At 40.3% G+C, this 27,860-nt stretch overlaps 1 protein-coding gene across 3 annotated transcripts in view; it reads right to left on the bottom strand.

Annotated features, from left to right (window-relative positions):
* The window catches only part of MFSD14A (major facilitator superfamily domain containing 14A), a 47,084-nt gene extending 27,437 nt beyond the window's left edge, over positions 1 to 19,647 (bottom strand). Inside the window, exons 1-2 of one of the 3 annotated variants that reach the window (XM_004002229.6) lie at positions 19,426 to 19,647; positions 3,418 to 3,513 (exon numbers count right to left, since the gene is read on the bottom strand). In XM_004002229.6, the coding sequence (XP_004002278.1) occupies positions 3,418 to 3,513; positions 19,426 to 19,509 (180 nt within the window). In that variant the 5' untranslated portion in view covers positions 19,510 to 19,647. Of the gene's footprint in view, positions 1 to 3,417; positions 3,514 to 4,265; positions 19,270 to 19,425 lie in introns of those variants that run through there. The other 2 variants (XM_060412095.1, XM_060412091.1) reach the window with 2 other exon arrangements.
* Between the last annotated feature and the right edge of the window lie 8,213 nt (positions 19,648 to 27,860).

Below are 27,860 nucleotides of genomic sequence, written 5' to 3'. Positions count from 1 at the left end.
GAAGTGATGGGACTGGATGCCATTATCTTAGCTTTTTGAATGTTGAGTTTCAGTCCAGCTTTTTCATTCTCCTCCTTTACTTTCAACAAGAGGCTCTTTCGTTCCTCTTCATTTTCTGCCATAAGGGTAGTGTCATCTGTGTATCTGAGGTTATTGATATTTCTCCTGGCAATCTTGATTCCAGCTTGTGCTTCATCCAGTTCAGCATTTTGCATGATGTACTCTGCATATAAAGTTAAACAAGTAGGTTGACAGTATACAGCCTTGATGTACTCCTTTCCCAATTTGGAACCAGTCTGCTGTTCCATGCCTAGTTCTAACTGTTGCTTCTTGACCTGCATACAGATTTCTCAGGAGGCAAGTCAGGTGGTCTGGTACTCCCATTCTCTCTTTCAGAATTTTCCAGTTTATTGTGATCCACACAGTCAAAGGCTTGGCGTAGTCAATAAAGCAGAAGTAGATGTTTTCCTGGAACTCTCTTGCTTTTTCGATGATCCAATAGATGTTGGCAATTTGATTTCTGGTTTCTCTGGCTTTTCTAAATCCAGCCTGAACATCTGAAGTTCTCGGTTCACGTACTGTTGAAGTCTCGCTTGGAGAATTTTGAGCATTATTTTATTAGCGTGTGAGATGAGTGCAACTGTGTGGTAGTTTGAACATTCTTTGGCATTGCCTTTCTTTAGGATTGGAATGAAAACTGACCTTTTCCAGTCCTGTGGCCATTGGTGAGTTTTCCAAATTTGTTGGCATATTGAATGCAGCACTTTCACAGCATCATCTTTTAGGATTTGAAATAAATCAGCTGGAATTCCAGCACCCCCACTAGGTTTGTTCGTAGTGAGGCTTCCTAAGGTCCACTTGACTTCACATTCCAGGATGTCTAGCTCTAGCTGAGTGATCACACCATCATGGTTATCTGGGTCATTAAGATCTTTTTTGTATAGTTTTTCTGTGTATTCTTGCCACCTCTTCTTAATATCTTCTGCTTCTGTTAGGTCCATACAGTTTCTGTCCTTTATTGTTCCCATCTCAACATGAAATTTCTTCCCTTGGTATCTCTAATTTTCTTGAAGAAATCTCTAGTCTTTCCCATTCTATTGTTTTCCTCTATTTCTTTGCATTGATCACTGATGAAGGCTTTATCTTTCCTTGCTATCCTTTGGAACTCAGCACTCAGATGGGTATATCTTTCCTTTTCTCCTTTGCCTTTCACTTCTCTTCTCTTGACGGCAATTTGTAAGGCCTCCTTAGACAACCATTTTGCCTTTTTGCATTTCTTTTTCTTGGGGATGGTCTTGATCACTGCCTCCTGTACAATTTCACAAAACTCCATCCAGTTCTTCAGGCAGTCTGCCTATCAGATCTAATCCCTTGAACCTATTTCTCACTTACATGGTATAATTGTAAGGGATTTGGTTTAGGTCATACCTGAATGGCCTAGTGGTTTTCCCTATTTTCTTCAATCTAAGTCTGAATTTTGCAATGAGGAAGTTCATGATCTGAGCTACAGGCAGCTCCTGGTCTTGTTTTTGCTGACTGTGTAGAGCTTCGCCATCTTCAGCTGCAAAGAAATCCTTTAAGGATTAATAATAATAATGTATTTATAGTGCTTAAAACTGTGCCTGGACTCATCATAATATAAATATATACAAACTGTTTGCTATTGCAAAGCTCAAGTCCTTTACACTGTGAGACTAAACACCAGCCAGAGAGATTGATATGTTAAATTGGTAGATTATAAATAAGCACACTGAAATATTAGAAAGCTAATATAGTACAGTGGATGAGAATCTAATTGCCAGTGCAGGGGACATGGGTTTGATCTGTAGCCTGGGAAGATTCCACAGGCCGTGGAGCAACCAAGCCTGTGTGCCACAACTACGATCCCCTGCTCTAGAGCCCTCGAACAGCAACTACTTAAGTCTATATATCTAGAGCCTGCGCTCCGTAGCAAGAGAAGCCACCAAAATGGGAAGCCCAGGCACCACAACCAAGAGTAGCCCCTGCTCACCACAACCAGAGAAAGCCCGCGCATAGCAACAAAGACCCAGTGCAACCAAATAAATAAACATTTAAACACCGTGAGAGAACAGTTATTACAGCACCCCAGTAGCACTTGACATCAGGTTATTACAGTATAATGTAGATACAAATGTCATAATGAACCTGCATCATATGATGAAGCTTCAAATCAGTGCTCATGGATTATGACAGCAGGAAATGTATAAATTATCTGAAAAATTCCCATCAGAAATTATCAAATTTTAAAAAAGTCAGACATTTAAATGTCACATATCAATTATTTTGAAAATTTCACTTATGTAAAACTGATCACCCATTACAGGTAAAAGAGTTGTTTCCTTTTTAAAAAAAGAAAGGATTTCAAAACATAATCAAATCAGAATTCTTAGAATTATATGCCAGGGAACCGTCATTCATTCAGGGAACTGTCATAACTTGCAAAGCATGGTTTATTACAAAAGGAATTATATTTGAGATTTCATTTTCTTTTGAAACTTATTTTAGCAGTATTTGTAAATATGCCTTGTATATTCAAAATGACTATTAGACATCAGTGTTTTATGTAGATACAGTAATGATTATGTAACCATATAATAAATATGTCAAGAAATATGGAACATAAATTTTCTTAGACTAGTTTAAACTATCTATATATATGATCATTCAATTTATTTATAATAAACTTTTTATAAAAGTCTTTTTTGGATATCCACACACAAGCTCATGAAAATATAAGAAAGTATCTCTTTAAAGCATCTTGAAAATCTGTTCTTCTGGGATTTGGGAAGCTGTGATTACACTTTTCAAGATGTACAGAGTTCGACTGTTAACTACTACTTCCTGCATTCCATTCCTCTCCTCTATACTGACAGGAGAAAACTAGCTATTACCTAAGGTGTTCAGTCTTACAGAGAGGTCTTTTCTAAGACTCTGAACCTGGGACTATTTGAGCAAAACCAGCTTAGGGATATAGAAAGAACGACCTCCCTAGACGGTCACCTCTAGATACCTGGCCTAAACTGAAAAACTTCTATTTCGAAAACGTAACTAGAGAAATGCATTTCAAAATGATAATGCGGATTGATTCAGGGCTAGACATCATTTCCTAAGCCTGTATAAGAATCGTTTCCACTCTACGCAGAGTGGTGACTGAGCCCCCGCTTAAATTTGTCCAGTATTCATCAGAGCAATCACACCCACCTAAGCCCTATCAAAAAGTAAGGGAGAAGTGGAAGCTGGAAAAGACAACTAAAGCAGTAAAATTCAGTACACTAAAGGGCTGACGACACTGGTGGGAGAATTAACCTCGGAAAGGTAAAAAAGCCATTCCCCACCCACCAAGTTGAAGAGAAAAGATTTTAAAGCCAGTGAAAAATAAGTTAAAGGATTACTTACCACCAAGGTGGGTGCTGTCAATAATCCCCAAGCGAAAAACTCCAAAAAGATGACGATAACTGCATGATAAACACTAGGAGAACCTATTCCTTGAGGCTACAAAAACAAAGAGTTTGAAAAGTTAACAGTGTACTCCAGAATTACCAACAGTAATGACAACAGTCGACAAATATCCACGGAGAACATACATGTAATAGATACTCTGCCAAACATCAGGACAGTTCACTGTCCCTGTCCTCAAGATGATGGAGGCATACAAAGAAACAAATAAATACATTATGTAAACACCGTTTGCAATGGGAACAGGAAGTCCGGGGTGGCGGGGGGGGGGGGGGGGGGGTGTCAGAACACCAGGAGGAGGGCTGAAAGAATGGAAAGGAGGCAGGTGAGGAGTAGGAGCGGGCAGGAGGACAGCAGTAGTCAGGGAAGCTTCTGGTGCAGTGGTGGTAATGGCTGAGAGCAGGAATCACAGGACTCTACACCCAGAGCACGGGCTGCGTGCTCAGAGTACTGAGAGACGAGCTAGAGGCACACAGGGCTAACTTCCAGGCTAAGGAGTCTGCTCAATTCTTAAGGCAACGGGGAGCCACTAAAAGATGTTAAGTAAGGCTCATGATCAGATGAAAGTTTTAAGAAAATATCATCCTGGCAAAGGTATAACAGATAGATTAAAAGGGGGAAAAACAAAGGAAAGTTATGAGACTACTGCACTGATTGCAAAACATAAATGAATTATGTTGCAAGAATCTTAACAGATACCAACATGATTCAAAGCAGAAAAGTTCTGAGCAGTATGTGAGATCTGGGGTTTGATACACACAAGAAAGACAATACAAAATCAACTTTACACTTTAGTTCAGTTGCTCAGTCATGTCCAACTCTTCGACCACATGGACTGCAGCACACCAGGCTTCCCTGTCCATCACAAACTCCTGGAGCTTGCTCAAACTCATGTCCATCGAGTTCGTGATGCCACCCAACCATCTCATCCTCTGTCGTCCCCTTCTTTTCCTGCCTTCAATCTTTCCCAGCATCAGGGTCTTTTCCAATGGGTCAGTTCTTTGCATCAGATGCCTAAAGTATTGGAGCTTCAGCTTTAGCATCAGTCCTTCCAATGAATATTCAGGACTGATTTCCTTCAGGATGGACTGGTTGGATCTCCTGGCAGTCCAAGGGACTATTCTCCAACACCACAGTTCAAAAGCATCAATTCTTCAGTGCTCAGCTTTTTAAATGGTTCAGCTCTCACATCCATACCTGCCTACTGGATAAACCAGACCTTTGGCTACATGGACCTTTGTTGGCAAAGTAACGTCTCTGCTTTTTAATACGCTGTCTAGATGGTCATAGCTTTTCTTCCAAGGAGCAAGTGTCTTTTAAGTTCATGGCTGCAATCACCATCCGCAGTGATCTTGGAGAAAATAAGTCTGTCACTGTTTTCATTGTTTCCCTATCTATTTGCCATGAAGTGATGGGACTGAATGCCATTATCTTAGCTTTTTGAATGTTGAGTTTCAGTCCAGCTTTTTCACTCTCCTCCTTTACTTTCATCAAGAGGCTCTTTCGTTCCTCTTCACTTTCTGCCATAAGGGTGGTATCATCTGTGTATCTGAGGTCATTGATATTTCTTCTGGCAATCTTGATTCCAGCTTGTGCTTCATCCAGTTCAGCATTTTGCATGATGTACTCTGCATATAAAATTAAACAAGTAGGTTGATGGTATACAGCCTTGATGGACTCCTTTCCCAATTTGGAACCAGTCCACTGTTCCATGTCCAGTTCTAACTGTTGCTTCCTGACCTGCATACAGATTTCTCAGGAGGCAAGTCAGGTGGTCTGGTACTCCCATCTCTTTCAGAATTTTCCACAGTCTGTTGTGATCCCCACAGTCAAAGGCTTGGCGTAGTCAATAAAGCAGAAGTAGATGTTTTCCCGGAATTCTCTTGCTTTTTCGACGATCCAATGGATGTTGGCAATTTGACTTCCGGTTTCTCTGGCTTTTCTAAATCCAGCTTGAACATCTGAAGTTCTCGGTTCATGTACTGTTGAAGCCTTGCTTGGAGCATTTTGAGCATTACTTTACTAGTGTGTGAGATGAGTGCAACTGTGTGGTAGTTTGAACATTCTTTGGCATTGCCTTTCTTTGGGATTGGAATGAAAACTGACTTTTTCCAGTCCTGTGGCCACTGCTGAGTTTTCCAAATTTGGTGACATATTGAATGCAGCACTTTCACAGCATCATCTTTTAGGATTTGACATGAATCAGTTGGAATTCCAGCACCCCCACTAGCTTTCTTCATAGTGATGCTTCCTAAGGTCCACTTGACTTCGCACTCCAGGATGTCCAGCTCTAGATGAGTGATCACACCATCATGGTTATCTGGATCATTAAGATATTTTTAATATAGTTCTTCTGTGTATTCTTGCCACCTCTTCTTACTATTTTCTGCTTCTGGTACGTCCATACAGTTTCTGTCCTTTATTGTGTCCATCTTTGCATGAAATGTTCCCTTGGTATCTCTAATTTTCTTGAAGAAATCTCTAGTCTTTCCCATTCTATTGTTTTCCTCTATTTCTTTGCACTGATCACTGATGAAGGCTTTCTTCTCTCTCCTTGTTATTCTTTGGAGTTCTGCATTCAGATGAGTGTATCTTTCCTTTTCTTCTTTGCCTGTTGCTTCTGCTAGCAGTATCTTTCACTGCTGCTTACAGGTATCTTAAGGATTACTTCAGGGCTTCCCTAGTGGCTCAGTGGTAAAGAATCTGCCTGTCAATGCAGAAGAAAACAGTTTGATCCCTGATCTGTGAAGATCCCACATGCTGTGAAGCGGCTAAGCCCATGTCTCTCAAATACCGAGTGTGTTCTCCGGAGCCCAGGAGCCACAACTGCTGAAGCCTGCATGCCCTAAAGCCCATGCTCCACAACAAGAAAAGCTACTGCAATGAGAAACCTGTCAACTGCAACTAGAGAGCAGCCCCTGTCATAGCAACTAGAGAAAAGCTTGCACAGCAACTAAGACTCAGCACAGCCAAAAATAAGTAAATAAAATCATATTTTAAAAATTACTTCAATTGTTGGATTTTGTATTTCTAAAGACAATACTAAATTGATAGAAAAGCAAACGACCTGTAACATTAACTCTGTCTCCACTGACAAGTTTGTGTAACAGAAAAACAAGTTTAATCAATACACATAACAATCTCATACTTAGGTTTTAAAAATACATTTGTTAGAGGAAACGCTGACTGACGCTAGCCACCGTGGCCAGGCAAGATAGCAGTCACTTGCATAAGTTGTCTTAACAAAGAGGTCCTGGTAAGGAATGCAAACTAACAAGTTATCACCAATCAAAAGAATTTGCAAGAAGTCAAAAGAAGAGCGGAGACACCAGCCCGTGTCCTACCAACCTGCGAGTCCTTCTCACTAGAATCCACCTTGGCTGAGTGATGCATGAACCGCCAGGAAGGACCCTGAGTCAGAATGACTGGCCAGTGAAAGTGAAGTCGCTCAGTCGTGCCCGACTCTTTGCAACCCCATTGACAGTGGCCTGCACCAAGCTTCTCTGTCCATGGGATTTTCCAGACAAGAGTACTGGAGTGGGTTGCCTTTTTTTTCTCCAGGGAATCTTCGTGACCCAGGGATCCAACCCAGGTCTCCCGCATTGTAGACAGATGCTTTACCGTCTGAGCCACCAGGGAAGTCCTGATGACCCAAAAACAAACCCCATCACCATAACTACCCAAGACTGAGAGCCAGGTGGCAAAGCAACCTTCTTGGGCTCTCGGACCCTGCTGGTCTCTGCCTAGGCACCCCTTCCCAATAAAGTCTCCTACTTTGTCACCACGTGTGTCTCCTCAGACAATTCATTTCCAGTGTTAGACAAGAACATACACTCTTGGACCCTGGAAGGGGTTCCTCTTCCTGCAACATATTCAACATACTCAGTCTTATGTGCAAAATATTAACACTGTTTGGATTTCTCTGTACACTAAAAATGGTGCTACATCATTTGAAAAAAGTAGATGTCTCTCCCAACCTGCAGAATTTAGGTACCTGGAACCTCCCTTAGTAGAACCTGCAGCTGAGGAATTAGATTCAACAGAGGTGGGGTGGGATTCGGGAGACATAAGAGTTGAAGGTCCATGATGAGGAATGAGTTTGTAGCACCAGAGGTGCTAGAAGTAAAACACACTCCTTGATCTCAGGAGCTCAGTCTAGAGAGGAAGAAGTCTCACTATAATCATCTGCTTATACAAAACTGCAATAAAAGCGATATTAATCCATACAAGTTAGGAACCAAGAAAACGTTATTGCAAGACAATGAAGTAGTGTGGACAATTACATTAGAGAAAAAAAACCAGATGAAGTAAACAACAGCCGTGGCAGTTAAAGGTTAAGGGAAGAGAGAGACGGCTCTATCCGTTGTTAAGGAGGTTCTTGTCTTCACTCTAGAGATACAGGAAAGCCACTTAAGGGTTTTAAGCAAGAGAACTGAGTGATGAGACCTGCATTTGTCAATACGTCGTGGTGATTTTCTAAAGGGTGTAACTGAACAGCAAACTACACACAGAAGCAAGCTATTTGAATCAGTTCACACACGAGATGATGAAAGCATGAAATAGGGGTGTGGCATGGACGCTGGAGGGGAGGAAATGGATATGAGAATTCAGGATTTGAAACAGAATTTGACAAATGTGAGGAGAGTCAAGATGACTTTCCAGTTTTTTAGTCTGGTTTTCTACTAGTGGAGGCTGGTAGCTTCCTAGCTTGTCTTCCCCTAGAAGGCTCAAAATTACTTCAGATTGTATATAAGAGATAGCCCTTGCACTTAAAACATTTCTACTGTCCTTTGAGGGCTGACTAAAACAATTAGTCATTAGCAAATATGATGTTTGAAACCACCAGAGTAGGTGAGATAAAGTGTGAAAAGACAGGGGGACCAGCTTAGTCAAGAATCACCAAGTACAGGGGTTAGGGGCATCAGGCCTCATACAGTCAGAAATCCACATATAAATTCACAGCCAGCCCTCTGTATCCAGGCTCTCCCATCTGCAGATTCAACCAACTGCAGACCATGTAGTATGTATTTATTGGGGAAAAAAAAAATCCATATATAAGTGGACCCATGCAGTTCAAACCCACATTCATGGGTCTACTGTATTGGGCAGAGGAAAAGAAACTCATGAAAATAAAGAAGGAGCCATCAGAGAAATATCCGGAGCATCAAGAGAATACAGTGTCACAGGTGACAAAGGAGCAGTTTTAGAGAGGAAACAATAATGCCCAGTACCAAACAGAGCAAGTACAGTAAGACAAGGTTAGGGAAAAAGTCCGTAGGATTTCGTAAGCTCCAAACTAGTTTTGTTCATCATCACATATATTTAATACCTATTAGAATACTTAGAACTTCTCAGGGCCTTCAACACACTAATGCATATTATGAATCTCCAGAAAGCTACAGTATGCACTGTTTTCCAAATTTGACCATGAAATCCTTCTGTCATACAAAAGACGGTATGTCAAGAACACCTGAGTTTCTTAGAGAACTGTCTGGGAAACGCTAATGAACAGTAAGATGATAATTACATGACAATGTGTATAAATATACACATAGAGCCAAAAGCCTAGAAGAAAATAAGCGTGTTAAAAGTGGCTGCTTCAGTGAAGCAATCTTAATCACCCAAGGACAGTGCTGGGAAAACTTCACAGAGAAATAAGACAGAGGTAGTGGGGATGGAGCAAACTGTACAGATACAAAACATATTTCAGAGACAGTATAAGCCCTCAGTTTGGGGACGACTAGATGTAGCAGAGGAGGGTAGAGAAGATCGAAGATGAAAAGATTTCAGCTTCTGCCTAGTCAGTTGGACAGTGAGGAAAGCGGAAAGAATAAAAAGATCAATTCGTTTTAGGCATATTGATCTGAGAAAAACATGGAGAGCATTAGCTGAATTTAAAGAAAACGAAGTAAGATTCGAGAAACAGCAGAAGATTAATATCTTAACTAGGTAAAGCATTCATGAAAACCAATACAAAAGCACTTAAGACACTATAAAGAATATAAACAATTTATAAAACAGCTCATAAAATTCTATCACAGAAATAACCACTCAGAAAAAGTTTCACCATAAAGATGTTCATAGCAGCATCACTTATAGTAGGAAACACATAAATCTAAATGGTCAACCTAATTATATATCCTATAATCAAATCATGGTATATAAATCACAGAATAATATGCAGCCAAAAACTGTGTATGGAGAATCTATAATGACATGTTAACATGTTTATGACAATGTTAAATTAAAAAAAAATCAAAGCAGGATATAAAACTGTATATGTAGAATAATTTCAACTATGAAAAACAAAATAAAAACCTCAATGTTAATAGTGTTTATACTAGGTAGTGATTTTAAGTGACATAAAATTATTTATTATATTGTTCTGAGTTTTCTAAACCTTTTCTAACAGGCATGATTGTACTTTAAATAAGAGGAAAATGTTTTATTTATCTAAGAGAAAAACTACTGTGTAAAACTAGAATGGAAAAAGATAGGTAGTTGTATATGCTTGGCCCTCCTAAGCCATTCTCTCATACGTCCCCAGAGGTGGGAGAAAAAAGTGTGTGTGGGTGTCTGTGTAAGATGGCATGGAAAAAACTGTAGAAACTTCTTGATTAATCCAATATTTTAAAGCAGGGCAGGGGGAGAGAGAGTTCCTGCCCCAAGGGACTGGTAATTTTGAGAGCTATTATTATATACACATCTATCTATCCTGTTTTAAATAAATTCAAAAGTAATATAAGATCTTAATAAAATTAACAAATTTTAAAAATATTTTGCTAGTCTGTAATTACAAAAAGTTAGAGGTAGGACTTTTGACATAAGGCTGGTAGGTTTAATGGAACAGCAATCCAAAATCAAAATTCCAGGACAATTTGGAAAGAATACAAGGGTCATGGCCTGAGGAGAAAGACCAGGGAAAGAGGGTTAACAGACAGGTTAGGGGGAAAATATCTGACCAATGTTTATAGCATCAAGACTACAAGGTTCAGCATAATGAGATCATTTCAACAGATGAGATTTGAGGATTCTTAAAAGAATTAAAGAGGTACAGTGTGAAAAATTCTGGATAAACGAACACATACCCAACCCCAAATGCCAAGATATTCCACCTAAAAACATAATAATTATTATATAAAAAGTCCATTCAGCTGAGTAACTTCTTTCTTATGGAGGCATGAGACATGGTTCATCACGTACACTTTTGGCTAAGCCTTTTAAAAATCTACTTATTCTTCTATCCTGTAACACTTGATAACTTTTACAGCTGCATTCTGCTTTGTGAAGTAGCTGTTTCATTTTCTTTAGGCTAAACTTTACCTTTCTCGTGCTTATGCTCTCCGAGGCAGGCCCTATGCTTTATTCGTCTACAATCTAGAGCATGCGACACATGCATGGCACGAAAGTGCTTAGCAAGGGTCTGCAGAAATGAAATGAACTACCCTGCAAGTCTCCTCTACCTGTCACTTCAGGTATTCAGTATGTGGTTACTGTATTTAAACACTGTTACAAGGGCAATACATCCATTAATGAAGTCTGCAACTTCTCCCCATCCTCTATCCTCTGATGGGGCTTCCAAGTGGCATGGAGGTGAAGAAGCTGCTTGCTAACGCAGGAGATGCCTGAGACATGGGTTGGATCCCTGGGATAGGAAGATCCCCCGAAGGAGGGCATGGCAACCCACTCCAGTATTCTCGCCTGGAGAATCCCATGAACAGAGGAGCCTGGCAGGCTACAGCCCATGGGGTCACAAAGTCAGATACGACTGAGTGACTGAGCGCACAAACACACACACACCCTCTGATATCCCACTGTTCAATACTGTATCATCTCTCACATGGGTTTACTGTACATACACATGAGATTAAAATAATAAAAATTACTGAAGACTTATAATGATTTACATTCATAGTCTTATTTACCCCTCCTAACCTTTCAAGTTACATATTACTATCTCCACTTTAGAGTACAATATAGCTAGTAAGAGATGGAGCAGTCAATCCAGGCAACTGCAGAGCTCAAGTCTGGAGCTACACTAGTTTCAGTGGTTATGCGCTGCATGTATTATCATCACAGACTGTTACTCACCTACGAGTAGGGATCCAACCTTAACCATGTTAGTATCTCTCTGCATAGCCCAATGCCTAAGATGGAAAGGGTATTTCATGCTCATGGATTAGATAACCCTTATCAAGAGAGACATTAAGCTATCAGATGACTTAAGTAAGTCACTTTACCTCTCTTAGCAATTGGGGGGTAAACTATTAATTTCCTACCTAAATCCTCATCTAATTCTCAAATTCCAAGTCTATAATTGCCCAATAAATATGAGTTTATGAATCCAGCAGTTGTTATGGAGAATACTGACTGTAATAACTTACGTTACAGTCCTATCAATGAATCGGGGACTTATACAGGTTTTTGGCCAGGAGAAAGAAGTCCACTAGTAACTGGGCATTATAATCCTACTTGTTAAACGGATGTTACCATGTGAGAAAAGCATAAGAATAAGCGAAACTGAGGCTCTTTTTTCAAAACAACGGCCTAGACTATTAAAAAAAATCAACTGATATTTTTTAAGCTTAAAAACCAAACAAAAAGCTATTCTAGACAGAAGATACATGGCAACTAAACATAATAATTCTACATCCAAAAAAGACTATAAAGTAGTTATGAGGATTATTGAGGAAATGTGACTATGAACTACCCAAGAGTGTTTACTACCCAAGTGTATTTTATCAATGTTAAATTTCTGAACATGGTGATTATATTGTAGTTATGTGGTTCAACTCAGTTCAGTTCAGTTACTCAGTCGTGTCTGACTCTTTGTTACCCCATGGACTACAGCACAACAGGCCTCCCTGTCCATCACCAACTCCCAGAGTTTACTCAACTCATGTCCATTGAGTTGGTGATGCCATCCAGCCATCTCATCCTCTGTCATCCCCTTCTTCTCCCGCCTTCAATCTTTCCCATCATCAGGGTCTTTTCAAATGAGTCAGTTCTTCGCATCAGGTGGCAAAGTATTGGGGTTTCAGCTTCAGCATCAGTCCTTCCAACGAATATTCAGGATTGGTTGGTTTCCTTTAGGATGGACTGGTTGGATCTCCTTGCAGTCCATGGGACTCTCAAGAGTCTTCTCCAACACCACAGTTCAAAGGCATCAATTCTTCGGCACTCAGCTTTCTTTAAGTCCAACTCTCACATCCATACATGACTACTGGAAAAATATCCTTATTCTTAGGTGATACTTTTAGGGATAAAGTATCATGATGTCTACCACTAATTCAAATGGTTCAGAAAAAAAAAAAAATGAAAAAAGCACGCACAGAGAAAGGAAAAACAAATGCAGCAAGATGTGAACAACTGTTGAATCATGAATCTATGGGATAGCCAAATAAATATTCATTATGTTATTTTTGCAACTTTTTGTAGTTTTGAAAATTCTCAAAATAAAAGCTGGGGAGAAAATAACAAAAACCAAAATAAAGTATAAAGAATAATAATTTTGAACTTAAAATTTAATATTGAAAAGCTACTAATCAAGAATGAGAAAGATGGGAATTCCCTGGAGGACCAGTAGTTACAACACCATGCTTCCACTGCAGAGGGCATGGGTTTGATCCCTGGTTGGGGAACGAAGATTCTGCATGCCTCACAGTGTGGCCACAACAACAAACAAAAACAAATAATGAGGATAAAACAAATCTTCAGAAAGAAATGCTGAATTTTCTCTGAACAAAACATAACTAAGTTGACTAAAATAATTTAATGTAAAAGTCTTGTGTGTACACATATACACAAAAATGCTTAATCACAGACATCTAAGACCTGGAACTTTTCATGGAAGAATACTAAAAAAAACCAATTCCTAAAGAGTATGCTGTAACTGTAAGCTGCTCTCATAGGATCCTGACACATTATGGAATAACTGGAGGAAATAAGACTTTACTGCTAAAATTTGGTATCATGCAGTGTGTTTTCTTATTTTCTGTGACTTTAATCAGGCAAGGTAAGTTTCACTACATTTGTCACAGAAAGAAAACTGTTCCTTAATTTCTTCAAGGTATGAATCATTGTAAACATGCAAAGACACTACTATACTAATTAAGGGCCTTCTCGGGCGGCGCTAGTGGTAAAGAACCCTTTTGCCAATGCAGGAGACAGAAAAGACGTGGGTTTGGTCAATCCTTGGGTCAGGAAGATCCCCTGGAGGAGGCCTGGCAACCCACTCCAGTTTTCTTGCCTGGAGAATCCCATGGACAGAGAAGCCTGGCAGGCTACAGTTTATAGGGTTGCAAAGAGTCGGACACGACTGAAGTGACTTGGGAAGCATGCATACTAATTAAGTCACTTTGGCTTAATCTGCAGTGAGCCTTTAAATTACTTACTGACATGTTATGGATCAATTTTAAAGAGCTAGTCAATATTTGTATATTGTCAGAGAAGTGAAGAGGTACGGGTTAGACTGCTCCTAAATAGAATGAAATACACTTACAAATATTCAACAAGAATATAGTGAGATCAAGTTTTAACTTAAAAAAAATTAAAAAGATCTACAGCTTAAGATTGTTATTGCTACATATGATTTTTATTTTTTTGGCCACACCACACAGCACATGGATTTTAGTTCTCCCATTAAAGACCCAATCCACAGCTTTTGTATTGGAAGCATGGAATCTTAACAACTAGACCATCAGAGGAAGTCCCATGATTGTACTGTTTTGAGATAAATTTTGAAAAGATAAGTAAGATGACAATCTATTGCAGCACTTTCTATTCTTAAGAGGAAAATATTTGGCTGGCTGTTAAATCAAGTTAAATCATCATTACATTAAATGCTAATCCTCATGAACACTGAATGGGTTACACAGTTGAAATAACTACAAACTAAGTTCACTAAAAAGGTAAAATAAAATTAAAAGTTAAAAACAAAACAAAACAAAACACAAAACCATTAACACAAAACTCAAACTGTCACCAATGTCTAGGATAGAGCTGAAGCTCAAGAATGGTCCTAGTATGATCTCTGATTACTCAATTTATATAGCTAAGTGATGAAATATCGACCACCTCTTGCTAAAAAGACTCCCTAAGAAGTATTTCCCATGGTATAATTCATAACTGTATTTATACACTATTGAGAAAACAGAGCTATTATTAAGAATAAGCTACTGCGACCTGGTATTGAAAGAGACGAACCTATTTTAGGGATCCTGATACATGTACCCTGGCTGAAACGGTCAACTGTTACTTTAACTGACACTTCCAATTCAAAATAATGCTAGAAGACAACTTCAGTTTTACAATAATTGAAAATTTAAATCATATATACTTGTCAGAATGATTTTTGAGAAAAGCTATTCTTTTCCCTAAACTTCAACACTTCACTATAAGTGAATTTCCACAGATGATGATGGGAAGCAGGTTTTCAAACTACAGTAACACAAACTGGAAATATAAATGGAGAAAACTGCTTACTCATTAACCCCCAAACCCCAAAGCACGTGTTGACTCACAGAGGTAGACAGGTAAATCACTCATGGTTCTGCCTGCCACAAGCTTGCCACGGACACGTGTACATCCTGAAGTTTCTAGGCAAAGGCTAGTGATATCAAAGAACTGCTTTCTGAAAGGCACCATGGCCCCCTTCCTGGCTTACTTGCACTCTAGGAACCAGTGGCCGCTCTCTGGGGGTTCAGAGAGCTATTCTGAGACTCCTTCAGTCACCCTAGCAGGTGAAGAATGCAAAGGATCAGAGCTTAGGGCCAGACTTCTGAAATGGTTTCTGACTGACTCCTATTTATTGTGAATAAAATCAGAGAAATCAGGAATAAAAATCTGGTACTCTGCATCTCTGGGCATACTTGAAATGTCAATTCTACTTTTGTCAGGTACTTCAAATAAATAAATTCTCATGTGCTTTACTTTCTATCTGATCTTTAAAGTCACTTTACCAATTCACTTGTGAAAAAAAATCTACACTTTTTCACTTTATCAGAGATGTAGTCTCTGTATTCACAAGACAATAAAAATCAGAATAAAAAACAAGCAAACTTCAAAAATCGGAAGGAAAATTCTATCTTTGATAATACAAATAACTCATGTAAATAACTCTGAGGCTCTTAGGCTCTACCAAGAACACTTATAAACAACCTGGAGGCTCAGTGGCAAAGAGTCTGCCTGCCAACGCAGGAGACGCAGGTTCCATCCCCGGGGAATCCCACGGACAGAGGAGCCTGGGGGTGGGGTGGGGTGGTGTACAGTCCATGGGGTTGCAAAGAGCCTGACACAACTTAGTGACTAAACTAACAACAAAACATAGTAATGAATTGCCAACAAAACCAGAAGCATTCTAAAACGTCAGAATGCAGTTTTAATTTAACTTTCCTCAATGGTCTGCAATGAATAAGAGATGTGGCAAAATGTTACATACATTAAGACATAACTAAACACAGTAATCCTACGTGTGCCTGCTCAGTGGCTTTAGTAGTGTCGGACTCTTTCGACCTCATGGAGCCCACCAGGCTCCTCGTGTCCGTGGCATAGTCCAGCAAGAATACTGGAGTGGGTTGCCATGCCCTCCTCCAAGGGATCTTCCCAACCCAGGAATTGAACCCATGTCTCCTGCAGCTCCTGCATAGCAGGCAGACTCCTTGCCCACTGAACCACCTGGGAAAGCCCAATTCTACGTGTAAATGCTTCCAAAAGCAAATTCACCGATAACATCACAGTTACTTTCATCAGTAAAATGGTATACACTAGATGACCGACAGTTAGAGTCACTCAGTCATAGCCGACTCTTTGTGACCCCATGGACTGTAGCCCTGCCCCAGGCTCCCCTGTCCATGGCGATTCTCCAGGTAAAGATACTGGAGTGGGTTGCCATGCCCTCCTCCAGGGGATCTTCCCAATCCAGGATCAAGCCTATGTCTCCCACATTGCTGGGGGATTCTTTACCAACTGAGCCACCAGGGAAGCCCAGTAAATATTTATTTGATTTAACCTGTGAAACTATTCTTTAGTTACTTACATTGTTTTCATACAAAACAACTGTTCTTAAACTTTCAGGAAGTATGAAACCTTTATGGAATTTCCCTAGAAAGATGTACAAAGAAAATTTTACAAATAACTTCAGGGTGAATAAACCCAAGTTAAGAACTCCTGATATAGAATCACACACTCATATAATGTACCTTAATTGCGTACTACTCAAATAGACAACATATTAGTCAGTCTTACCTAGGCTTCAGAGCCAACTGAAATACAATTTCAAGAAAAGAAAAACATTTAGTAACTTATGATTAACCTGGATTGTTTAGAAAGGTTCACTTCTTCAACTGTTAAAAACTACAACAAATATGTGCTAGGTTTTTGATAAATCATTAACAACTCATTACTAATTTTGCTTTACAAACATTACAACTGGCTGATCAAGCTTAAAAAGATGCCATTTGCAGGGGACAAAACAAAATAATCTTAACATTGTTGAACACTAGGAAGAAAATGGAAGGGGATCAGGTCAGTACCATTGGCCAGGGATGTGAAACACTGTTCAGAGTCTGTCATGTATGACCATACAGCCTCAGACACCAAGGTGTTCATAACAGTAATCTGATCAATTTTAAGTAGAGAAGAAAAACAAATGTGATTTTAAAACAATTTCTATGACTATAATAATTATATGTATTTTCACTTATGGCTAGAGTAGATTAAAATACAAACAGTGTAAAAAATTACGCTGGCACATCAAGAAACAGAAATATCCCGATTATATATAGGAATGAATAAAATTACACTAAAAAGTGATCTTTAGAATCTGCTACTCATTTTTAAAAATCACTCTAAATGTGTTTTTATCACTTTAAATTCACACAGTAGGCCCTGTGGGATTAAACGATGCATAAACAAAGTCCCTATTCTAAAGAGGTATCCGGTGCTCTGAGAATGAAAGGGCAGCATAAGGGTACAAAAATGACGAATGATAACACCCCCATGCACACATCCCTCAAAAGAAGCGTTCATTTACTCTCTATGCCCTCGTGAAAACCTACTGCTGGGGTAAAAATTGTGTTTTGTGTCCAAAAGCAAACTATAAATTCACAACTTTAATAAATACCAAGATTAAAAAAAACAAAAACCTGTTCCAAATCTCACAAGATGTAATTGCTATAAAGTGAGTTAAAAAAAAAAAACTTGAGAGGTAACAAAATGGAACTTTACAAGGAAAAAGGAAGTGCGCTTCCTGAACACAGCTTATCTTTTAGAAAGAATATTAATCTCAAATATTAATTGATTTTACAAAATACAATTTGCTGCTTCTATTTTGTTGATTTTTGTATGAAGAAATTAAAATATTAAGTCCTTATGACTGGTAAAGGCATGAGTGTTTTTTCAAGCCATTTCTCTCCCATCAATGAAGTTCTAACCAAGTTTGACAATTCATAACTGATGTAATCAAATGTTTTTAATGTTTAATTAAAACATGAGATCTGAGGACTTGAATTTCAAAGGTTCTTTTTTCACCAAATGTCCAAGCTACGACATCTATAGATTTGACAGTTACTAAAGGTATACAGACTTCCCTCGTGGCTCAGCGGTGAAGTGTCTTGACAACAATGCAGGACACCGGGGTTCGATCCCTGAGTCGGGAAGATCCCCTGGCAACCCACTCCAGTACTCTTGCCTGGAAAATCCCATGGACGAAGGAGCCTGGTAGGCTACAGCCATAGGGTCACAAAGAGTCGGAAACGACTGAGCAACTTCACTTTCACTTTCAAAGGTATATAATGAAATTGCTACATATGTCCCAGGCTTTCTAAATTTTAGCATACTGACTGGGCCATATTCTGAAATGTCCAAACCAAGTTGTCACTGATTTCAAATTAATTTAGCAAATCCTCAATGGTGGCCTAATTACACATTTAGCACTGTGCTAGCAATGGAGGGCTCTTAACAAACATGGAATAAAAGGAACCATTCCTGCACATTTCTCGAAAAAGTGAAACTATTCTACTTCAGAACTTGACATTAAAGAATGCAGCAAAGACCAGAGAGGAGCAACGAGGAATTTTCAGCATTAAAAAAAAAAAAAAAAGGTGAGTTATTTTCAATTAAAAGGCCTACCTCCCCTGCCGGTTAACAACGGCACAATGCCTAAAGTTGATTTTGATGACACTATTTCTAAAAAGCAAAAAAAAAAATTTTCTCGTCCTCAATCTGTCTTCCTTTCTAAGATCTTCTAACCCTCAGGCCATGATCAACTCTACTGAGTATTCTTGTTTTAAAATACACCAGGTGATTTTAAAACAAGAGGGTGGTAACTCTTCTTTCAAAACTACACACTGAAGTCTAGGCCCCGGGTGTCCTCCGTCACAGTCCCGACGGCGGGCGGCGAGGAGCAGAACCCACCTTCGGACAGTGTTTACCGCACCAGACACAGCCGAGAGCAGGAGCACTGACCCCGAACGGCGTGGAGAAAGGGGGCGAGCGCACTACGGGGGCCCAGTGGGGTCGCCGCGCCAGATGCCACCCCGGGAGCAGCATACGGGAGGGCAGGGGTCGCTGCCGGCCGCTTCCAGAGAGCGGCCGCCGCCTCGCGGGGCCTGGACGGCGCCGACGAGGCTGCCAAGGCGAGGGGCGCGGCGGGCGGCGGAGCCCGGCGTCGATTCCTGCCCGCGGCGGCGGCGCGCGTAGGCTCGAGGCCGCAGGGCCTCCAGCGGCGGCCGGAGGGCAGGGCGGCAGGTGCGGGAGAGGCGGGCGCCTTCTCCATCCGGGAGGATGTGCCCCAGAGGCCGCAGGCCGGGGCGAGAGAGGAAAGAGCCGGGATCCCGAGACACCGGCCCCGCGGGAGGGGTGGGGGCAGTCAGGGGCGACCGCAGGCGGCCGCGTCAGGAGCAGAAAGAGACCCGGCCCGGCACTCCCCGGCTCGGTACCCCAGCTCACCGTGCCTCCGTCCTTAATGATGATCTTTTTGGCCAGCATGATACTGCGGTTCGCGGCCCTTTTCTTCTTCTTCCCCTGGGTCATTTTACCATCCTCGATTCCTGGCGCTGCTGCAGCCACTCCCGGGGCGGCCGGCCCCAGCGGCGAGTGCCGTCCCGCTACTACTGCCGGGCCGAGCCGCTCGGGGCACCGGCCGCCATCTTGAGGGCCCGGCCTGCCTCCGGCGGCGCGTCACATCGTGCGATCGGCCGACGAGTGCGCTCCGCCCCGCCCACGTGACGCGCCCCGCCTGCTCGGCCGCCGGGCGGTCGGCGCTGGGGGGGAGGCCGGCAGGGAAGCGGGCGGCGCGCGAAAGGGCCACCTGCGGGCGGGCTGCCGGTGAAGGGAACCCTATGCCCTTCACTCGTTCAGGCCTCACCGCAACCCTGGGCGCTGGGGGCCGTGATAGAGCCCTTAACCGAGGAAGAATTGTAAGTTTCTGAATGTTACATGCTCGAGGAAATACAGCTGATACACAGTTATAATGGAATTTCAACCAGGCGTCCTCAGCTATCAGGGCTGACTCCCGCTGTGTTCTGACCAACGCTGGAACCGAAGGAGACGTTGAAATCGTTTTCCATAAATCGTAGGTAGCTGAAAGAGTGGAGATAAAATGAGTTTTCATTTGCGTGGCACGGGCGGCGGCTGAGGGATACCGGGAGCTCTACTGAAGCAAGCTTGTTTCCAGCAGCACCCTGGCCCCAGATGGGACCTTTTCTTTATTCCCTGCCAGTAAAAACTGATAGAACCTAGGGAGGAGAAGGGGACGGACGACAGAGGATGGGATGGTTGGATGGCATCACCGACATGAATTTGAGTAAACTCCGGGAGTTGGTGATGAACAGGGAAGCCTGGCGTGCTGCAGTCCATGGGGTCGCAAAGAGTCGGACACGACTGAGCGACTGAACTGAACTGAGGGCACCCTTTGTAGCCCACTACTTGTTTTACCCGGTTGTTTAAAAATCAATTTAATGGGGGAATTGCGAAAAAGAACAGCTGTCACAAGTGGACTATGGACTTCAGATTAAAGTATCACGATGTTAAATTTGATTGTGATGACTGTACTGTTATATAAAAAAATATCCTTTAACTTAAGAAATATACACCGAAGTCTTAAGGAGTGAAGGAATGTGATGCATGCTATGCTGCGTGTGTGCGTGCTAAGTCGCTTTAGTCGTGTGTGGCTCTTTGAGACCCTATGAACTGCAGTCCTCCAGGCTCCTCTGTCCATGGGATTCTCCAGGCAAGAATACTGAGGTGGGCTGTCATGCCTCCAGGGAATCTTCTGGATCCATTGATCGATCCTGGGTCTCTTATGTCTTCTGCACTGGCAGGCGGTTCTTTACCACTAGTGCCACCTGGGAAGCCTGGTGATGCATACTGATTCTGCTGCTAAGTCGTTTCAGTCGTGTCCGACTCTGTGCGACCCCATAGATGGCAGCCCATGAGGCTCCCCCGTCCCTGGAATTCTCCAGGCAAGAACACTGGAGTGGGTTGCCATTTCCTTCTCCAATGCATGAAAATGAAAAGTGAAAGTGAAGTCGCTCAGTCGTGTCCAACTTTTAGCGACCCCATGGACTACAGCCCACCAGGCTCCTCCATTCATGGGATTTTCCAGGCAAGAGTGCTGGAGTGGGGTGCTGTTGTACTCTTAGTTAGGAACTAACATGTATGTATATATAAGGAGATATGCGTCGTAGTTTCTTTTACCATCAACTGGCTTGATCTCCTTGCAGTCCAAGGGAATCTCAAGAGTCTTCTCCAACACCACAGTTCCAAAAGCATCAATTCTTCTGTGCTCAACTTTATGGTTCAATTCTCATATCCATACATGACTACTGGAAAAACCATAGCTTTGACAGACCTTTCTCTGCAAAGTAATGACTTAGGTCGTAAAAGGCTCTGCATCTTCCTGCTAGCTCTCTCTTTTTCATTCACTCAGAACACAAGTTTAGGGGAAACCAGCTGCCATGTCCTGAAGAACTTAAGCAGCCTGTAGGGACATCCTGGTGCCCAGGAACTGAGGCCCCCTCTCAACAGATACGTGAGTGAGTCATCTAGGAGCCCGTCCTCCAGTCCTGATCAAGGCTTTGGCTGACAGCAGCCCCTGCCAGTCAGTCCGAAAGGAAATCAACCCTAAATATCCATTAAAAGGACTGATGCTCAAGCTGAAGCTGCAGCTGCAATACCTTAGCCACCTGATGTGAAGAGCCAACTCACTGGAAAAGACCCTGATGCCGGGAAAGATTGAGGACAGGAGAACAGGGTGGCAGAAGATGAGATGGCTGGATGGCATCACTGACTCAACGGACATGAGTTTGAGCAAACTCCAGGAGACTGTGAAGGACAGGGAAGCCTGGCATGTAGCAGTCCATGGGGGTCACAAAGAGTCAGACACGACTGAGTGACAGAACAATAAGAACCCCTGCCAGCACCCTGACTGTGACTCCAGGAAACCCTGAGCTAGGACCACCCAGCTTAGCCACTCCCAGTTTCCTGACTCTCAGAAACTGTAAGATAAAAAAGTGCTTGTTATAAGCCACTAAACCTTGGGGTAATTTGGTATACCGCTATAGATAACTAATACATAGGGTAAAGGGAATGTGTGTTCTTGGTACTATTATTGCAACTTTTCTGTAAGCTTAAAATTATTTTAAAATGTTAAAAAGTAAATTTGATTGAATTTTCCTTTCTATTTTAATAATGGACCAGAAATGGAAAACAGATCAATTTCCATGGAAAGAAGAAGAAAGGCATTTTAGCCTGATACTTCAAGTTATGTGTTACTACAATAAGTAAACTCAACATTTGTTTTAAAATGTTCTCTTATGGAAATTGACTTTAAACTTTAGAGAAAGTAAGATGAGATAGATTTTATAATTTAAATACCCAGGAGCTTGTTTTGGATGAATGAAGAAGCCTGGTAAGACCATGTTTTGTGTGGTTACTCTTTATTAAAATCATCCTTCATCCAGCTGTACCAGTTTTATCATCCTAAGAACTGATTCAGTCATTCAAAAAATATTTGAGTACCTCTGTTTGTCACTGTTTTACTAGACAATGGAGATACATCAATGAATGATATGGTATTTATCTGCATAGAGCTTAATTATACTGGGGGACAGGCTATAAAACAAACACAAAAGGAAAATAATCGCAAATTGTAGTAAGTGCTGCTGTTAAAAAAAAGGTAATAAAAATTTAACACACACTGAATGTCCAGAATGTCCCAGGCATTGTGCTAGAAGAGCTGCAATGATAAACATGAGAGATGAGTCTTGTTCTACCAGACTTATTGTGAATATATAATTCTTGCGGCTTTATATGTGATTTGGGTCATGAAGATTCAGACTTTACATTGAGAGGTTGACATGTCAGTTAGGGTTCTCTGGTGATAGTCAACAGAAACTAGCATTAGCTAACATATGCAAAAAGGAATGATTTGAAAGGATATTAAAGTTCCCAAAATTAAGGAGAAAGTCAAGAATCAGACTTGAAAACAAAAACCTATGTTTGGAAAGTTCCTTAGAACCTTTCATGAGAGAAATCCCTGGTAAAGAACAGCAAGTGGCTGCAGCTAAATATTCCTAAAGAAACAAGATTGTGTTACAGAATCCAACCCCTAAAGTGAAAGTGAAGTCAAAAAAGTGAAGTGAAAGTGAAGTCGCTCAGACTCTTTATGACCCCATGGACTGTAGAGTACCAGGCTCCTCTGTCCATGCTATTATCTAGCCAAGAATACTGGAGTGGGTTGCAATTTCCTTCTCCAACCCCCTAAATGTGCCCTGTATTAAAGAAATTGCATTTTGCCATGTGAACAGAAGAGGGCCTTCTTAACTATGACACAGTCACCTTGCTTCTGTAGAACTACCTGTTCTTGCTGACTTAAGAAAATCCTATTTCATCAAGAACAGAAAAAGCCACCAAAGCCCCACCGCATAAAAGTCTATTAAAAACACACACACACACAGAGAATGACAACTTTTCAGTTAATAGAAAATACTACCCTCTAGAAAATATGAAACAGAGGAAAAGTATGTATATCACTCCAATATGAGTTAAATATCATTAAATAGAGAATCTTTCACATTGCAGATGTGAAAGAATTGAGTTAAAAATTCAATAGGAAGATGAGACTTGAGCAAACTCAGGCAATATACTGAAAAAATAAAATCATCCTAAACTACAGGGTTTCTAAAAACATGAAAGTAAGAAACACAGAGGAGAGGAATAAAATCAGCTATGAAGAAAAATAGAGAAAATAAGGATCAGAAAATGACATGGAAAAAACTACCTAGGCCTCCAGGAAAACAACAACAACAAACAAAAGCATTTCTTCCAAAGGGGAAAAAAAATCAAGTGGTGCCAGACTTCTTGAAAATAACACCAAGCAACACGACAATGGAGCAACATTTAAAAAAAAACTCAAGGAAACATAGTGTGAGCCAAGATTTTATAGTATGTCAAGTGGTACTTAAAGTGTCTAGGCTCTAGAAAGTGTAAACATGCTAGAACTTGAGGAATATTGTACTTACAAGCCCTCCTTGAGTACTTAACTAGAAAAGCTTCATCCAGTTTCAAAGAGTTGATTGGGAAGCCTTCGGCTAAAGTATTGAAGAGTATTAAATGTACTTAAATATGTTTAAGTAATTAAATATATTTATAAAGTATATTAGTATACTAAACTATATTGAATTTTATAACAGATACACAAACTAGGATGAGAAAATAGTGTGTAAATGTTTTACGTTCTAAAAATTTCAAATAGAAATAAGGCAACTAAATAAATATGGGAAGATGGGAGAAAGGAGTAGAATAAGTTTGTTGGTTGTCACAAAGGCAATTAGACGGAAGACAAAGTATATCATCTAAAACAGCAAAGGGTCTGCCCTGGTGGTCTGGTGGTTAACTCCTTTCCATAGCAGGGGCTTAAGTTCCATCCCTGGTTGGGGAACTAAGATCTCACATGTTCTGTGGTGTGGCCAAAAAAATAAATACATAGGATGACAAACAATAGTAGAAGCTTGGAAAAGCAAAAAGGGGTCTTTTACAGCATTACATAAATTGTTATCAGTATAAATGTAAACCATTAGAACATAAAAACCTTTTATGTTCTAAAGATAAAAAGAAATTTTAAAAGCAAGGAACACTCCACATAGTGAAAGAAACACAGTAAATACAGCAATATATACACTCATTTATTTTCTAAAAAGAAACATAGGAAAGATAAACTAGCAACTAATGAAAGTAATTACCTATAAGAGGTGGTTAGGAATGGAGTAGAAGCATAGGCATGACAGCTAGGTTACTCTGAGTGTACTTTTTACATAGTTTAACTTTGAGCCATGTAAATGCTTCACATTCAAAAACCATAAAAATTTTAAACAAATACAAAATTGAATACAAACAAAAACAAATGAAATTAGTTATATCACATTGATAACATAACTATGTAGAGAAAAGAGTAATTTCCATTAACTTGAACACTGTACTCTGGCTACATTTTCTTAGTGGGCTGTTATTCTAAGGACAGAGAATTGCAGAGATCTTAAATTTTATTTTACATGTTTACCAATTAGTAATACGAACTGTGGTGTTGGAGAAGACTCTTGAGAGTCCCTTGGACTGCAGGGAGATCCAACCAGTCCATTCTAAAGGAGATCAGCCCTGGGTGTTCTTGGGCAGGAATGATGCTAAAGCTGAAACTTTAGTACTTTGGCCACCTCATGCAAAGAGTTGACTCACTGGAAAAGACTCTGATGCTGGGAGAGATTGGGGGCAGGAGGAGAAGGGGACGACAGAGGATGACATGGCTGGATGGCATCAGTGACTCGACGGATGTGAATTTTTAGTGAACTCCGGGAGTTGGTAATGGACAGGGAGGCCTAGCGTGCTGTAATTCATGGAGTCGCAAAGAGTCCGATATGACTAAGCGAATGAACCGAACTGAACTGATCGTAGTGCTGAAACATAAGCTATAAGTAAAACATATAAGCAATTATAGACTTCCCTGGTAGCTCAGCTGGTAAAGAATCTGTCTGCAATGCAGGGGACCCTGGTTCAATTCCTGGGTCGGGAAAATTCCCCTGGTAAAGGGAATGGCTACCCATTCCAGTATTCTTGCCTGGAGAATCCCATGGACAGAGGAACCTGGACGTCTACAATCCATGGGGTCACACAGAGTCAGACACAACCGAGTAACTAAGCACAGCATACAGCACAAGCAAATACATTTTTACTCAAAAGCAGTATTTTCACTGCAAGAGAAAAGAGAGGAAAATATAAAATAATAAAAAAAGCCTGTAATGCTTAATTTTAATTGTAAACATCAATTTGAATTTATGAATTCTTAAAAATGTTATTTCTTAGCTATGCCTATATGGCCCAGAAACAAATGGGAGTTAAAATTTCATTTCCCCCGAAAAGGAATAGATAGGGCTTCTTGAAGAAATAGCTAATATTCCCCAGGTTTGGAACATGATGAGTACGAGGCACATCTGGGACATGTTGTTATACCTGAAGAAAGAAGAATTCAAAGACTAATGCGGTCATGTCTAAAAGATACAGAAGCTAGTTTGCAGTGACTTACATTGGCTACTGGTTCACAATAGGAACTCAAAAAGAAGTATGATATAACTGACTATATAATACATTGAAGAACAAAAACACTGATTCTTGAAAAAGAGAGAGGACTTTGGGAAAAAGGAAGGAGGGAAAATAGTCTTTTTAAAATAGAGAACTAATAAATGTAAAAGAAAATTAGAGAATTAAAAATTTTAAACCATCATTTTGCACCTCAATGTGATAAATGATTCAATTAAGATCATCAGTTGATGCTAGAGACATTAAATAAAAGGCTGTTAGAGATCTATTAGTCATAATCTTAACTGAACAATTATCATCAATAATGAGACAATCTAGAATTGTGTCTTCTGATACAATATAAAACCTGTAAGATAATCCATGAAATGCTCTTTCAAAAAACATTTAACCTGAATTTAATCAAACCTATAGACTTCCAGTTCAAAGGAAATGTAAATAAAGAAAGCAAATCAAGTATATAGACAGATCAAGGATAATGTCAAGTAACAGATTCTTCAAAAAGTCACAACAGGGAAAAAAAGCCATCAGGGTATGAGGAAGTCTCTTCCAGGCTAAAAGAGACAATCAGATAGAAAGTATGAACCTTAATTGAATAGATCACAAGAAAAACCCTATAAAAGTTCATTTTTGAGACAACTGGAAATATCTGAATATGAATATAGATGGTACAATCAATTTAAATTTTCTTAAGTGTGACAATGGGATTCAATTTAATTAGAAAAAATGTCCTTATTTTAGGAGTAAAGTGTCCTGATAATGCTAGTATGCAAAATTTTAATAATTGTTGAGTTCAGGTGGAAGGCAAATGGGTATACCATTATTTCAATTTTTATATACTTAAACATTTTTTTATTAATGAGAAGCTGACAAAAATTTAAATAGAAAAAAAAAAGGTCTTTAACAATGCTTACTTTGTGAGTGCCTAAAGATAACCCAGGCTTCACTGGTGGCTCAGATGGTAAAGAATTTGCCTGCAATGCAGGATACCCAGGGTTCAAAGCCTAGTGGAGGTGATGGAATTCCAGTTGAGCTATTTAAAATCCTAAAACATGATGCTGTCAAAGTGCTGCACTCAATATGTCAGCAAATTTGGAAAATAGCAGTGGCCACAGGACTAGAAAAGGTCAGTTTTCATGCCAATCCCAAAGAAACACAATGCCAAAGAATGCTCGACTACCGTACATTTGCACTCATTTCACATGCTAAAAGGCTGTACTCAAAATCCTTCAAGCTAGGATTCAGCAGTATGTGAAGTAAGAACTTTCAGGTGTACAAGTTAGCTTTAGAAAAGGCAGAGAAACGAGATATCAAATTGCCAACATCCATTGGATCAGAGAAAGGAAGGAAATTCCACAAAAACGTCTGCTTCACTGACTAGTGAAAGCCTGAAAGCCTTTGACTGTGGGTCACAACAAATTGTGGAAAATTCCTAAAGAGATGGGAATACCAGACCACCTTATCTGCCTCCTGAGAAAACTGTATGCTAGCTAAGAAGCAAGTTAGAACCTTATATGGAACAACAGACTGGTTCAAAATTGGGAAAGGAGTAAGACAAGGCTGTATATTGTCACCCTACTTATTTAACTTGTATGCAGAGTACATCATGCGAAATGCATGCTGGATGAATCACAAACTGGAATCAAGATTGCTCAGAGAAGTAACAACCTCAGATATACAGTTGATACCACTCTAATGTCAGAAAGCAAAGAGAAACTAAAGAGCCTCTTGATGAAAGTCAAAGAGGAGAGTGAAAAAGCTGGCTTAAAACTCAACATTCAAAAAACTAAGATCAT

The sequence above is a fragment of the Ovis aries genome, chromosome 1, assembly GCF_016772045.2.
Source record: "Ovis aries strain OAR_USU_Benz2616 breed Rambouillet chromosome 1, ARS-UI_Ramb_v3.0, whole genome shotgun sequence".
In the NCBI taxonomy this organism is placed as follows: Eukaryota; Metazoa; Chordata; class Mammalia; order Artiodactyla; family Bovidae; genus Ovis; species Ovis aries.
This window is presented reverse-complemented; position numbering and strand designations above follow the sequence as displayed.